Consider the following 16,517-nt stretch of genomic DNA (forward strand, 5'->3'; position numbering starts at 1 on the left):
CCTCCAGGCAAATGCCGGAATGGTACCTAACTTAGGCCACGGCCGCTTCCATCCCTCTTCCTTGTCTATCCCTTGAATCTTCCCATCCCCCCGCAAGGCCCCTGTTCAGCATAGCAGGTGAGGTCACCTGGGCAAGGTACTGGTCATCTTCACCAGTTGTATTCCCCGATCCAGAGTCTGAAGCTCCAGGACACTGCCCTTGAGGCGGTAGAGGCGAGATCCCCCGCTGAGTCCGAGGGAAAAACCGACCCTGGAGGGTAAACAGATAAATAATAATAATAATAATAATAATAATAATAATAATAATAATAATAATAATAATAATAAGAAGAAGAAGAAGAAGAAGAAGAAGAAGAAGAACGCTCTGAAATAAGGGATTAGCAAAAGCGAAACAAAGAAATAACGGTACATTCGATGCTTTCGCCTTGCGTGAGGAAGTCGCTGGGGGGGGGGGGGGACTGGTCAAATTAGGTTCGTTATGGAACTTGTATATAACGTGCGTTGAGCCATCAGCCACCGGCTAAGCTTGGTGTTACTTCTTTACAACATTGACTAGTCTTCTTTTACAATTGCACGTTCTTTCGGAAATCCCTCTTTGTTCAGATCCCCACTGGTATTATTACACCCTTAATGGTTTGGCGATACTTGCATGCAAACTTGCAGCTTCCTAGGCCACGTGGCCTAGATTTTTTAACATTTGTTGGTATCCTCCCCTTCCCACCACCCTTTTGAATTCTTATTGCTTCCAAATTTCCCAGACATTTATTCTTAAAAGGGAGTCGATGAATACATAGTATGAACACTGCATGATAATGAAAATGAAATGGTGTATGGGTTTTTTTGCCCAGAGGACATGTTCGACTCACCAGATGAAGGTATTTTGAATTCACGCCCGTAGGCGACCTGCGCGTCGTGATTAGTCGTGATGAGGATGAAATGATGATGAAGCTGATGCATACATCCAGCCCCCGTACCAGCAAAATTAATCAATGATGGTTAAAATTCCCGAAACTACCGAGAATCGAGCCCGGGAGCCCTGTGACCAAAGGCCAGCACGCTAATAATTTAGCCATGGAGCCGGACATGATGATGGAAAATACTCCTTTTGCTATTTTGTAAACTCACCCCCTCCCCTTTTTCTTTTCTCTTTCTCGGAACCTCTGTGAGAATTTTCGTTAACCAATTTTTCCTGCTTCCTTGTAAGCACTGTTAAATCTGTGAAAAAAATAAATGACATTCAACATTTCCCTCAGTAAGACGGTACACTTCAAACTTTTGAAATTCTTTATTTCTTGTTTTCTGAGGATCGTTTAAGACTGATCGTGGTTGAAGAAACTAGTAACCGGGGCCTATGACCTAGATGTTAGGACCCACAACAAGCATCATCAAGCATCATCAAACTATTAACCCACAGTTTTTTGGTGTGAGTCCATAAAACACCAATATTGGCGCAGGTAGGAGGACGAGAGAGGTGAGCATTCTTATGTCGCACTTCAGTCCAACCGAATGTCCACTCCAATGTTAAAACACAAATTGCAATGACTGCAATGACGTGTGAAATGTGGAGTGATTGAAAAGGACAGGTGAACTTAGATTCCTATCGCGCCAATAGAAATAGTATGGAAAAGTACATCGCTGGTATCATGTTTCCAAACAGTTCACAGAGCAGCTCATTCGTCCGTCTGCTAGCTGACCTACTGGTCACAGTCGCTCAGTTCGGGAGGAGATATGGGTATCCGCGAGGAGAATTTGCCTTTGTTGCCGCGCACTACTTCATCAAAACAAGGTACTTGTACTCTTCATGTATTAATCTTGTATATTGACAGCATGCCATCTAGCGTAGCTCTATGACAGGAAGACTCATTTTCTACCATTAAATCGGATAGCATTACACACAAGAGCTATTTGATACTCTGATCAACGACGATCCAATAGGTACCCGTTCCATAGACAACCTCCCCACTCTAATGAAATACTCACTCTCCTTATTCTTAAATGACGCCGATACCAGTGATGAACGTTGAACCAAATAATACTATTTTTACGTCCCACGAACTATTTTTGACGATTTTCGGAGACGTTGAGGTGCCAGAATTTTGTCCCGCAGGAACTTTTTTCCGTGCCAGTAAACCTACCGACAGGAGGCTGACGTATTTGAACACCTTCAAATACCACCGCACTGAGTCAGCATCGAATCTGCGAGGTTACGGTCAGAAGACCAGCGCCTTAACCGTCTGAGCCACTCAGCCCCTGAAGCAAATAAACGGTGTATTGACACGACTTGTTAACTTATGTGATGCAGCCCTCAGCAGCTCTCACCGTTGAAATATCTACGGAGTTTTCTTGAAGCTTGGTTCTGAGTATTGACTCTGTGAATATTATTAAAGTAATAATTTGGAAACTTGATCATAATTATCAACAGAAGCGTTTGCAATAAAATCTGAAGAATAAAATGAAAAACAGAGCAGAATGAGATATAGCAAACTGTCTTGAAATAATAATAATAATAATAATAATAATAATAATAATAATAATAATAATAATAATAATAATAATAATAGGATAATGTTATCAGTCATAGGAAAGGTACAAAAATTGGGCTGAATTACAGTTACCGAAGAAATATTTCACTCAATTAAAAATGAATCTTTCAACAAGTAGTCGATAAAATTTCAATTACAGTACAATTATTTTACAGAAGGCTGGAAATCACTAACATTTTTTTTTTTTTTTTGCATGGGGCTGAAATAATACAAAGTTTGCAAGGAAAATATATTCCTTCAATTTGTGTGTTTTTTGTTTTCTTTTTGAGCATAGAGATATTAAGTGGCTATCACCACTCGCTGAGTGTACATGATACTTTAAAACGTTCGAAATTATCTTTTCACATAATTTTTTAGTAAATGCCCATTAGCCTTTCAAATAATTTGCTATTTACTTTGCAAATAAATTAACTGGCCAAGCTTCGACCTCTTGAGGGAAAGTATACTTTTGCTTTTACTAAAAAGACGCTGTACAGGGGCACTTGAAGGAATACCTGTGTTTAATTTTAAGAATATCGTTGGTATACGTGTGATATCTTCGGAAGTACTAGAGAGGTGAAGTTACTGGTTCTGCTGTAGTCGAATTGAAGAAGTTTTCTTCATCATCACTTTTTAAAAATACAATTGGCTTTCCATCGCACCGGCACAGAGAGATTTTATGGCGACGGTGGGAAGAAAGCGGCCGTGGCTTTTATTAAGATACAGCCCCAGCATTTCCCTGGTGTGAAAATGGGAAACGTCGGAAAACCATTTTCAGGGCTGCCGACAGTGGGGTTCGAACCCACTATCTCCCGCATGCAAGCTCACAGCTGCGCGCTCCTAACCGCACGGCTAATTCACTGGGTGATTACGATTTATTTCAAGAAGTAAATTACAAGTTAAAATTACATTAGTAACGATTATAAGTTTAAAAATTTCCAAGAATCATTACAAATAAATCGATTACTTTTACTCAGTTACTTCCCAGATCTGATTATTATATGCTATAGTGAGTAAGAGCTGTTACGAAAAGTTCAATCAACATAAAATAGTTCGAAAATTTCTTGTGTCCGTATACCATGTGAAGTCCGTACATTTATTATGAATGTTCTTCCCACGTGGGATTTGGGCCGGTAACAAATTCGCGCAACATACACCCTTTTATCCTCTATAATAATAATAATAATAATAATAATAATAATAATAATAATAATAATAATAATAATAATAATAATAATAATAATAATAATAATAATAATTTCGTGTGGCTATTTCTAGCCGAGTGCAGCCCTTGTAAGGCAGACCCTCCGATGAGGGTGGGCGGCATCTGCCATGTGTAGGTAACTGCGTGTTATTGTGGTGGAGGATAGTGTTATGTGTGGTGTGTGAGTTGCAGGGATGTTGGGGACAGCACAAACACCCAGCCCCCGAGCCACTGGAATTAACCAATGAAGGTTAAAATCCCCGACCCGGCCGGGAATCGAACCCGGGACCCTCTGAGCCGAAGGCCAGTACGCTGACCATTCAGCCAACGAGCCGGACATAATAATAATAATAATAATAATAATAATAATAATAATAATAATAATAATAATAATAATACCGAGCGAGTTGGTTTCATGGTTTGGGTCACGAAGCCGCGAGTTTTTATTTGGGAGATAGTGGGTTCGAACCCCATTGTCGGCAGCCCCGAAGTGATTCTCTGTTGTTTCCCATTTTCACACCAGGCATCCCCTATGGGTGGGGGTGGTAGAATAACAACCACGATATCCTCTGCCTGTCGTAAGAGGCGACTAAAAATGGCCGCAGGGCTCTTAACTTGGGAGCGTGGGTTGGCGACCACGGGGCCCTTAGCTGAGTTCTGGCATTGATTCCACTTACTTGTGCCAGGCCCCTCACTTTAATTTATCTTGTCCGACTTCTCTTGGTCAACTCTTGTTCTTTTCTGACTCCGACGGTATTAGGTTTGCGAGGGCTAGGGAGTCTTTCATTTTCAGGCCCTTTGTGGCCCTTGTCTTTCATTTACCTACATCTTCATTTTTCTCCCTCTAATTAGTGTTAATAGAAGATGGTTGTCTAGTTGTACTTCCTCTTAAAACAATAATCGCCACCACCATCACACCAGGCAAATGCTGGGCCTGTACATTAATTAAGGCCATGGTCACTTCCTTCCCAGTCTATCCCTATCCCACCGTTGCCATAAAACCTGTCCGTGTCGATGTGATGTAAATAAATACATTTCTCCAGACCGTGATGGGACCGCAGGTGCGATCTGTTTCGAGCATGTGGATACGGCCCGGTTTTACGGCCGGATGCCCTTTCTGACGCTCCCTATGGGAACCTGTGAAGGAATGCATCCACTACAGCGTGCGTCTGTGGCGGATGGCAGGGTGGTGTGTTGTATGAATATGAAGAGAAGTGTGTTATGACAAACACAAACACCCAGTCCCCGGGTAAGAGAAATTGACCAAACGCGATTTAAATCCCCGATCCGACTAGGAATCGAACCCAGGACCTTTTCAACCGAAGGATTGACGTTGACCATTCAGTCAAGGAGCCGGTCAAATAAATAAATAAATAAATAAATAAATAAATAAATAAATAAATAAATAAATAAATAAATAAATAAATAAATAAATATAACATTTACCTTCTACTTTCTGGCCTTTTCCCACTTCTTGAAGTCGGCAATTCGTGTGGATTTAGTCCAGTTTTATGGCCGGATGTCATTACTGACGCCAATCCTATGTGGAGGGATGTGATCACTATTGAGTATCTCTGTGATATCTTTATTATTATTATTATTATTATTATTATTATTATTATTATTATTATTATTATTATTATTATTATTAGTAGTAGTAGTAGTAGTAGTAGTAGTAGTAGTAGCATGTGTTGATGAATATACATAAGGCTAACATGAACACTCAGTCCTCTAGCCAGAGGAAATAATATAAGCAGTTTAAATATTCGACCCGGCTGGGAATCGAGCGTCGGGCCCTCTGAACAGAAAGCCACTACTTTGGCTACTCATCCAAGGAGCCTAATAATAATAATAATAATAATAATAATAATAATAATAATAATAATAATAATAATAAATTGCGTTGTGACCTGTGATTGCTGTTTTAAGGAGCCCAACGTCTAAGTGTTCGGCCTGGACGTTAAACAAAGTATTGTTATTGTTATTATTAGGGCAAGGCATTTGGTGATTTTGCATCTTTTTTTATGAAGGCGAAAATATAGCTTGAGTATATGTACATGTGTTTCATGAATTGACTGATTAAATAAGGGAAATTTGTTAGGGCATTTTTTCTTTTTTTTGCCGTTTACAAGAGATAGGTCATTTTTGGAGCAATTTATGGTCATTTTTGGCATTTTTAATTGTTTTCTGGGAAGTGTTATATTTCGTTATATTTGGATATTTAATTAATATTATTTATGTTTACAATACTTGTCTATTATGTTTAACTTAGACAAATAACTTGCTCAAGAAAGAACGTAGACGTGCAACATACCCTGCTGCCACTAGTTTTCAAGGAAAGAGTATTTTCAACTCGATTGCACTTCCAAGAAAACATACTAAAAGCAGTACCTTCTTCCCCTATATGTAAGACGCATAATGGACTCTCCCAAGCTGGGCATTGCTCCTTATCTTCAGCTAGATAAGAAGTCAGTCGCCCGCGTGCTGAGAGTCGAGTGAATTCTTTGTTGACATGTACTGTAAGATGCCCAAAGTTAAAGGAAGTACAATTGTTAAATTAAAACAATTTGTTACACAGTATGGAGAAAATATATTTTCCACTGGTGAGAAAATATTATTTTGCAAAGTGTGTGATGTGCGAGTTTCAGCAGAAAAGAAGTTTACAGCTGAACAACATGTGTCGCGAGAAAAACATAAACGTGGTGTGCAGCGACTTGAAGATAAAAGAAACCGTGGAATACACCGTACACTACTGGGTGAACCTTCAACATTTTCTCCATTTTGTGAGAAACTGTGTACAGCATCTCTATGCACCGATATTCCACTGAACAATTTGAACCATCCAAAGCTGCGTACATTCTTAGAAGAGGAGACGGGAAAATCTGTACCAGATCCCAGAACATTAAGAAGAACCTACGTTGGAAGATGCTATGACAAAACGTTACAAGAAATAAGGATAAGGGTAGGAGACGGAAACATATGGGTATGCATAGATGAAACAACAGACAGTATGGGACGATATATAGCCAACGTTATTGTAGGCGTCCTGGAAGCAGGGAATGCTGAAGAACCATTTCTACTACGTTGTGAACAATTGGACAAAGCTAACTGGTCAACAATTAGCAAACTGTTTGACCAGTCTTTGAGGCTATTGTGGCCCGATGGCATTCGGAATGACAATGTGCTGCTTTTAATAACAGATGCAGCACCCTACATGGTAAAGGCTGCAAATTCGTTACAAGCGCTCTTCTCGAAAATGGTGCATGTCACATGCCTAGCCCATGCGTTACATCGGACCGCGGAAGAGGTACGACATAATTTTCCTGAAGTTGACAAGTTAATTGGGTGCATAAAGAAAGTGTTTTTAAAAGCCCCATCTAGAGTTATAGCATTCAAAACAGAAGCTCTTGAAATTCCCTTGCCCTTTTCACCTGTTTTGACTAGATGGGGAACGTGGATTGAGGCTTGTTGTTATTACTGCGAGAACTTTGAAGTTGTAAAGAAAGTGGTCGATTCCTTCGACAAAACTGAGGCTGGATCAGCCCAGGAACTCTTGGCTGACAAAGAAATTGCAGGTAAACTTTCCTACATAGAAACAAATTTCAGATCCCTTCCTAATGCAATAAGTGCTCTAGAAAAATTCCAAGTGCCACTAGTGGAGCAGCTGCAAATTGTGTATAAAGTTGTGAATGATCTGAATCGTGTGTGTGGTAAAGTGGGTGAAGTTGTATCCATGAAATTGAATAAGGTGTTGCAAAAGAACAGTGGGTATGAAACTTTGTGTTCTATTGGCAAAGCATTGTCGGGTGAAAATTTTTCTCTTACCGACTGTGAATTGAATCCGGGAGATATTGCTTGTTTTCAGTATGCACCAATTGTTTCAGTTGAGGTAGAGAGAAGCTTTTCCATGTACAAATCGTTACTTGCAGACAATAGGCAATCGTTTCCATTTGAGAACCTACGCAAAGTTTTTATTGTGCATTTCAATTCGAATTTATTGTAAACAGCCACTGAAGTTTGTTTTCGTAAATATTCTTTGTTAATTTTTTTTTAAACTGAAACATATATTTGTTTACACAAATCATCAATACAAGTTCATTTTTAACAAACTCAGCAAATTAAATGAAATACACATTTGTGTGAAAAATATGCACATTAATTAATTACAGATAAACACAGTAGTTCACAAACTCCGCAATTTTTTGTGTTGTTTTGGTTTTTACATAATGCAATTCAGTTCAATGATTCAAGAAATATTGTAAGTGTACAGAACTTGAGGTAACTATCTGTGTTTTAAGTTGGTCAGTATAATTTCATGTTCCCAACAACCTTCAGGGTCACTCGCACACGCTCACTGTATGGGATATACTTGGTAACATTAATGCATTTTCACTGAAAACCTGGAACTGATGTTCAGAACTGATTGAGACACCTATCAAAGGCCGGGATTAAACGTTTACTTTGTATCAAGGACCAGCGTTCCCGCCTGAATGTTAATTAAATGACACCTATTTGCTAGGAGAGTATTTTAAGAATATGCCAGTTCTAAAATATTTCATTTTTTCACCAGGGGTGCAAAGTGGTATTTTTTTTTTTTGCTAGGGGCTTTACGTCGCACCGACACAGATAGGTCTTATGGCAACGATGGGATAGGAAAGGCCTAGGAGTTGGAAGGAAGCGGCCGTGGCCTTAATTAAGGTACAGCCCCAGCATTTGCCTGGTGTGAAAATGGGAAACCACGGAAAACCATTTTCAGGGCTGCCGACAGTGGGATTCGAACCTACTATCTCCCGGATGCAAGCTCACAGCCGCGCGCCCCTACGCGCACGGCCAACTCGCCCGGTCAAAGTGGTATTTACTTTGTTAGTAACAAAAATAATTTAAATTTAATGCATTGTCATCCATTAAAATTATCTCTCAAATCAGCTAATTGTTTCTTAAAGGATTAATAAATAAGTGACTTACGATTAATTTATTGGTCATTTTTTTCAAATTTTGCGTCATTTTTTAACCATCTTAAGGTCATAAAAGCATTTTTTATTTTGCATTTTCTTGCTATTTTTTGGTCATTAAATGCCTTGCCCTAGTTATTATTATTATTATTATTATTATTATTATTATTATTATTATTATTATCATCGATTCAACAATTCACTTTGAACTAGATGTTGATATACCTTCTGATATGGACAATGAACTTAATATAATTTATAACTCCACCATTCCATACTTCAAGGAGAAGACATTTGGAAACTGTCTGTTAAATTAGTCCGGGAAGGCGATTGTCAGAGTGCGAGCGAAGACTGTAGCTGTTACCTAGCTGTGGTTAAGTCATGCAAGCAAGCAAACTTACAGCTTTAGGATACTTACCTCCTACAAGAGTACATCATGAAAACAAATAAGTCCAAAACAAAAGTAATGAAGTGCAGCCGAACGAAGTCAGGTGATGCAGGAAATGACGTCTTAAAGGAAGTCTATGAATATTGTTACTTGTAAATAACTAATGATGGCAGAATTAAGGAGACACAAAATGCAGACTAGTAGACCTACAAGCAAGGAAGGCCCTTCTTAAGAAAATAAAATTTCTCACTTCAAACACTGATATAGGAATTCGAAAGATATTTTTGAAGACTTTCGTCTGGAGCGCGGCGGAGGAATGTGATCAACATTGCGTGTTTCTGTGGAGGTTGGTAGTGTGATGTGTTGTTTGAATATGAAGAGGAGAGAGTTGGGACAAACACAAATAGCCAGTCCCCGAACCAGAGAAGTAATCAGACGCGATTAAAAATACCCCTCCCGGTCGGGAATTGAACCCGAGACCCTCTGAATCGAAGGCCTCAACACTCACCATCCTGCAAATGAGTGGGACTGTTGTTAGGCACTTCAACAGAAGGCTTTTTCCTTTTGCACTGAGAATTAAAAAAGATCCATCTCTCCAGTGGATGCTTGGGATAGTCCGCCTGCGCGGTGTCGTATGAGTTGCACCGAGTAAAAGTTGCGCCGTGTTAAAATCAGTAAAACTTGCGCCGTGGTCATTAATCATTCTAGGAACTAGAGGTCTTGTTTGGGAATTCCACAGGGAAGTTTCGTGTTTCAGAATGATTACATTACCGCTTTCCAAATAGACCTCCGTTGCTCTCAAGATCCTTTGGTCTAATTGCACGTAACTTCTTTTTCTTCTTTTGCCCTCAAGATGAAGTTCATTCCTGGCAATCTTAAAATTCGAGCTTTCTGCTTCGGATTTGAGACACAAAATGAGATCTTTAACTCGTGGGTGCGGTCTCCCTAGAATACTGTTAATTTTGTGCTGCCACCCTTCAACAGAATTTGTTGTTCTGTGGCGTCTTCCGTGGCAGTTCCAGATTGCTTGTGGTACATTATGATTTTCAAGCCATTCTTCCACAAAACAGTCCAAAAACTGGACAAGTTTAGGATTCTGTGGCGCTTCTTCGTGTATATAGAGCCAGCCCTCTTCCACATCTTCAGGCTTCAAGAAGGCAAGAGCCCCGCACTTCCGAATTGTCAGCCTCACTTCTTGACATTCTTTGTAGAGTGTTGTCAGTCCGATTTCCTGTACCTTTCTCCAAATACAGTGGAGAAAATGGAAGAAACATCCTTGTATTCCAGCTAATGGAAATGACTTTTTCAAAGCACAAATGCTGGCAGACTCAAAATCAATGATCCCCCTTTCGGGTTTCCAGTCGGGAATTCTCTTCTTCAACATTCCCAACATTTTATTGTATGTTTTACCTAACAAAAGGGGAGAAACATACAAAGCTGGCGTTCAAAATATTATTTCTGATTTCTTCATATTTATATCAACATCACTGTTTGAAACAATTTCATTTGTCATTTATTAATCTTTTATACCCAGGGGAATGCGACAGGCCTCGCCAGGGCACACAATTTCCTTTCTTTGGCAGTAGCTATGGTTCATTCTTGAGCCCTATCACTTTATAAGGGGTGCATATCGGGAAAACGTAGGGTGAGACAGTTTCTTTCTGTTTTCACTGGTCATTCTTTATTCAACAAATTCGCTACATTTCATTTGCCATCCATTAATCTTTGTCCGCAAAAGCACGTCAGATCTCGCATTCGGCAGTATTGTCTTCCCTTAGCGGTATTTCATTTTTCATTCATTCTATTCCTGACCCTGTAGTTAGCTACAAACAGGCTGTGGATATTCTTCATAAGACTGAAAGACTGATTCCATGTTTCCACACTTGGTTTGTAAATTAAGTCAAACTACGTAGTTATACACATTTCACCCACTTACATAAATACAATACAGGTTTTCTAAATGTGCAAGAAACCAACATTGATAGAGTGAACACCGAGCTCGATAGCTGCAGTCGCTTAAGTGCGGCCAGTATCCAGTATTCGGGAGATAGTAGGTTCGAACCCCACTGTTGGCAGCCCTGAAAATGGTTTTCCGTGGTTTCTCATTTCCACACCGAGCAAATGCTGGGGCTGTACCTTAATTTAGGCCACGGCCGCTTCCTTCCCACTCCTAGCCCTTTCCTGTCCGATCTTCGCCGTAAGACCTATTTGTGTCGGTGCGACGTAAAACACCTAGCAAAAAAAAAGAGTGAATAATATTTTTATATATTAATTTCAAAATCTCAGTACTACAGATATTCACAGACATTCTTTGAACTTGGAAATAACCCCCTGCGGTGCAGCGCAGGTACTTAGCAGATGCTAAAGACAGCTGTCAAACCACTTCTGCTCCCGGCGGGGAATCTCCACGGCGCAAATTTTACTCGGCGCAACTCATACAGAACCGCCTGCGCAGCATAACGGTTGGCACTATTCGCTGTCATCCTCGGGAGCCCGGTTCGATTCTTGGTACTGCCAGAAATATAAGAATGGCAGGACCTGGTATGTGCAGAAAACGAATTTATTTTTCTACAATGAGTTCTCCTGATGTATGCATCTCTTTCTTTTCCATCTCCTTTTTTTTTTTTTTTACAGTCCAGCAAGACTTCCTAACGCATCATCAAACCTTTCCGGGTTATTACCGAAATTTTTCCATGATTCCTTCTTGGATTCTTCAATGACATATATCGCCCTGTTTCTGTATATGTGTACAATTCCCTATCTGCTTTAGTTCTTGTTTGGAGCCCCTTCCAATATGCCTTCCTTTTGCGTTCTGTAAGCTATCCTGATATCAATCTTTCATCAAGCAGTTCGCTTTTTCATGTCTTTACAAAGAGTTGTTAGTGAAATCATACGCTTGAGGATGTGGAAAGGATGCTAAATAAAGCAACAGCAGGAAAAATAAATTTAGACCTGGAATTGTGAAATACAATGGGAAGATGGGGGACGAAATGGATTTATAGAGTAATAAGATTAGCGCGTAATGTGAGTAAGGTACATTTTGATTGAACGAAGACAGTAACTGCACCTCTCCATAAGCAAGGGAACAGAAAGGATTGCAACTACTGTTGAGATATTTAATTGATCGGAATACCGGGTAATGAGTTCACAAGCATTTTGGAAAGGAGGATGCGATCAATGGCAGAGAGTAAGTTCTGAGAAAACCAGTGTGATTTCCAACTGCAGACGGACTGTCAGGGCCAGATTTTCACTATTTATATTTTGTAAATCTAGAGCAGGCAATAACAGAGTACCAAGGAAAAATATGTTAGCCGTACTGAGGGATTGTGGGATTATAAGTGGGTTATTATAGGCAATCAAAGGATCCACTCAAAATGAGGAGATAAAGACTTACCGAGCTCGATAGCTGCAGTCGCTTAAGTGCGGCCAGTATCCAGTATTCGGGAGATACTGGGTTCGAACCTCAATGTCGGCAGCCGTGAAGGTGGTTTTTCGTGGTTTTATCCTTTTTCACACCAGGCAGATGCTGGGCTGTCCCTTCATTAAGGCTACGCATCCTTCCCACTTTGTAGGTGCGACGTAGAATAACTTGTAAAAAAGACTAAGTTAGGAAAGAACTTGATGGATGGAGCTATACGTATAACCCGGCTTTAGTGGTGGGTCACGTTAGATTAATGGAAAACGACAGGTTACTTCGGGATAATGGACTCAATCACGGAGGGGAAAAAAAAGCAGAGGTAGACCAAAGTGACGATGGTTAGACTCAACTTTTAATTGTTGAAAGGTGTGGAACTAGACGAGGCCACAGAGCTAGTTAAAATAGAGAATTGTGGAGACAGTTAATTCACAAGACGTTACAGACGGAACGATGAAAGGCATAACGTTCTATGATAAAAGTAACCCACGTATGAATGTACTTTAGGTTGTAAAGATTTCATATGTTTAAATTTTATGTAAAATATACATTGTATATACATGAAGTGGTTAAGTGTAAGAAAGGGCCGGGAGCCCTAACTTCGCCACAATAAAGACGCTTTAATAATAATAATAATAATAATAATAATAATAATAATAATAATAATAATAATAATGTACAGTATATACGAAGATTTTACCAAAATGTTATGACATGAATTTTTCAACCGAATTGAATTCCAGTAGTGGCGATTGGGAATTAGAAGTGGAAAGGAAGGTGGCGGAAGGGGGAGGGGCAAAACAAAAAGACAACTAAAAGTACCCGGGTGTGTGGGACGGGGTATATAAATCAAAACTGAAAAACTAGCTAAAAAATTGAAAGGTTTTTGATGCTCTCTGGGCGAATTTTGACAGAGAGGTAAAGGTTAATGGTTTACCAACTTCAGTGTAGTATAATAGTTTTCTGAGATTTTAATTCAATACTATACAATAAAAGTGTCACCAAAGGAACAATATTACACATGTATTACAACGAAATAGAAGTACGGCGTGAGTATACAATTAAAACTCATTTAATGTTCGACTACACACTAAGAAACATACACACTAAAGAGACTGCCAGACTTGGAAAAAATACCCTTGCTACCCTTCCTCACAGCGCATGCAAAGTCTCCACTACTTGCAGTGGCGCTTTACAAATCGGGTAGCCGCGACGAACGACATTTTGTGCGTATTTCCGCTAATAATTTTATTAATAATTGAAGGAAACAAGGGAAAGAATTAGTCCGCCTCTGTGGTGTAGTGGTTAGTGTGATTAGCTGCCACCCGCGGATGCCCGGGTTCGCTTCCCGGCTCTGACACGAATGTTGAAAAGTGGTACGAGGGCTGGATCGGGGTCCACTCAGCCTCGGGAGGTCAACTGGGTAGAAGTGGGTTCAATTCCCACCTCAGCCATCTTCGAAGTGGTTTACTGTGGTTTCCCACCTCTCCTCCAGGCAAATGCCGGGATGGTACCTAATTAAAAGCCACGTCTGCTTCCTTCCCTCTTCCTTGTCCATCCCTTCCAATCTTCCCATTCCCCACCAAGGCCCCTGTTTAGCATAGCAGGTGAGGCCGCCTGGGCGAGGTACTGATCACTCTCCCCAGTTGTATCCCCGATCCAATGTCTCACGCTCCAGGACACTGCCCTTGAGGCGGTGGAGGTGGGATCCATCGCTGAGTCCGAGGGAAAAACCAACCCTGGACGGTAAGCAGATTAAGAAAGAAAGAAAGAAAGAAAGAAAGAAAGAAAGACAGAAAGAAAAAAGGGAACGGAAAATAAAGACATATGTGTAAGTATATCCCTCGCTGAGTCCGAGGGAATAACCCTGGAAGGTAAACTCATTAAGAACGAATGAAAGAAAGAAAGAAAAGAAAGAAACAAAGAACGAAATAAATAAATAAATAAAGAAAGAAAGACAAAATTAGCTGATAAGACAACAGGGCTTGTATAAATTGCTTTTAAAAAAATAATTCCTACTTTTAGGCGGCTAAAATTGAAAAAAATATAATATTGTCTCTACAAAGTGGCGACATGCCAGTGTTGAATTCTGCTCTATGCAAATCGTATAAAAACCCTGTCTCCACAGCTCTAGTTCCCATGATTTAAAATATATGTCGTCATATTATGCCTGTCTCCATTATCAGGTATAGGCCTACTTCACACTACGTATTATAGCCGGGCTGAGTGGCACAGACGCTTAAGGCGCTGGCCTTCTGACTCCAACTTGGCAGGTTCGATCCTGGCTCAGTCCGGTGGTATTAGAAGGTGCTCAAATACGTCAGCCTCGTGTCGGTAGATTTACTGGCACGTAAAAGAACTCCTGCGGGACAAAATGCCGGCACCTCGGCGTCTCCGAAAACCGAAAAGTAGTTAGTGGGACGTAAAGCAAATAACATTATTATTATTATTATTATTATTATTATTATTATTATTATTATTATTATTGTTGTTGTTATTACACTCATTAATGCTGAGGGTTCTAAGGGGCCAAACACTGATATCGTTGACCCTTCTCACTTAAGTACACGGAATTGCTGACCACAGTTTCGAAGCCTCACACAAATAATAACAAAAACAACTAATGTTTTGACGTATTATGCCTTATAACCAGCAACATAGTTCTCTCAAAAACATGACTCAGCTCATAATAGTGAATGGGAAAGGTTATATAACCACTTCCTTTCCGTCGGGGTCAGAATTCCATATCAAACATGATATGATTATCATTAAACAAATGATGTTTTCTTCCATTGAGCAAGCTATTGATTAAGGGAACACAGGGAGGCGTAGGCTAGGAAGTATTTGTACAGACAAGACCTAAATGTAATATTCTAACTGGTATCACCATAGTTACAGGGTGTTCTTTGACCTGTAGTGACTCATTTACCCTTCATCCTATCTTCTCCTGTTCTGAGGAGTGAATGACACGATTTGTGATAAGCACAGCAATATTGTCAGTAAGATAGCCAGGTAGAGAGAGGAAAACTACTCGCAGCTGTTGGTTGTCTCATATAGCAAATAATTTGTCATATGAGACAACTTTCGTACCCGCTAGAACATTTACAAGAATAACATTTTAGAAAAGTTGGGTAGTGATATTAATATATCTGCTACCACAATCAATCAATCAATCAATCAATCAATCAATCAATCAATCAATCAATCAATCAATCAATCAATCAATCAATCAATCAATCAATCAATCAATCAATCAATCAATCAATCAATCAATCAATCAATCAATCAATCAATCAATCAATCAATCAATCAATCAATCAATCAATCAATCAATCAATCAATCAATCAATCAATCAATCAATCAATCAATCAATCAATCAATCAATCAATCAATCAATCAATCAATCAATCAATCAATCAATCAATCAATCAATCAATCAATCAATCAATCAATCAATCAATCAATCAATCAATCAATCAATCAATCAATCAATCAATCAATCTTTTTTGCTACTGGCTTTACGTCGCACCGACACAGATAGGATGGGGATAGGAAAGGCTTAGGAGTTGGAAAGAAGCGGCCCTGGCCTTAATTAAGGCACAGCCCCAGCATTTGCCTGGTGTGAAAATGGGAAACCACGGAAAACCATCTTCAGGGCTGCCGACAGTGAGATACGAATAAATAAATAAATAAATAAATAAATAAATAAATAAATAAATAAATAAATAAATAAATAGGTACAGGGGTGTAAATAGCAACATCTCAGCTCGTAATTCGCGACGTGAAGAGATACTCTTATTGGCAAAATATATCAGCTCACATTTTCACAGTAATTCAGTGAGATAAAAGTCCGGCTCTATGACTAAATGGTTAGCGTGCTGGCCTTTGGTCACAGGGGTCCCGGGTTCGATTCCCTGCAGGGTCGGGAATTTTAACCATCATTGGTTAATTTCCCTGGCACGGGGGGCTGGGTGTATGTGTTTTCTTCATCATCATTTCATCCTCATCACGACGCGCAGGTCGCCTACGGAAGTC

General features: G+C 39.7%; 1 protein-coding gene across 1 annotated transcript in view; it reads left to right on the forward strand.

Annotated features, from left to right (window-relative positions):
• Nucleotides 1–1,714: 1,714 nt before the first annotated feature.
• The window catches only part of LOC136867042 (putative inorganic phosphate cotransporter), a 550,887-nt gene continuing 536,084 nt past the window's right edge, over nt 1,715–16,517 (forward strand). The window contains exon 1 of the mRNA XM_067144142.2: nt 1,715–1,786. Within this exon, the coding sequence (XP_067000243.2) occupies nt 1,729–1,786 (58 nt within the window). The 5' untranslated portion in view covers nt 1,715–1,728. The remainder of the gene's footprint in view (nt 1,787–16,517) is intronic.

Source organism: Anabrus simplex, chromosome 3 (assembly GCF_040414725.1).
Source record: "Anabrus simplex isolate iqAnaSimp1 chromosome 3, ASM4041472v1, whole genome shotgun sequence".
Taxonomy (NCBI): Eukaryota; Metazoa; Arthropoda; class Insecta; order Orthoptera; family Tettigoniidae; genus Anabrus; species Anabrus simplex.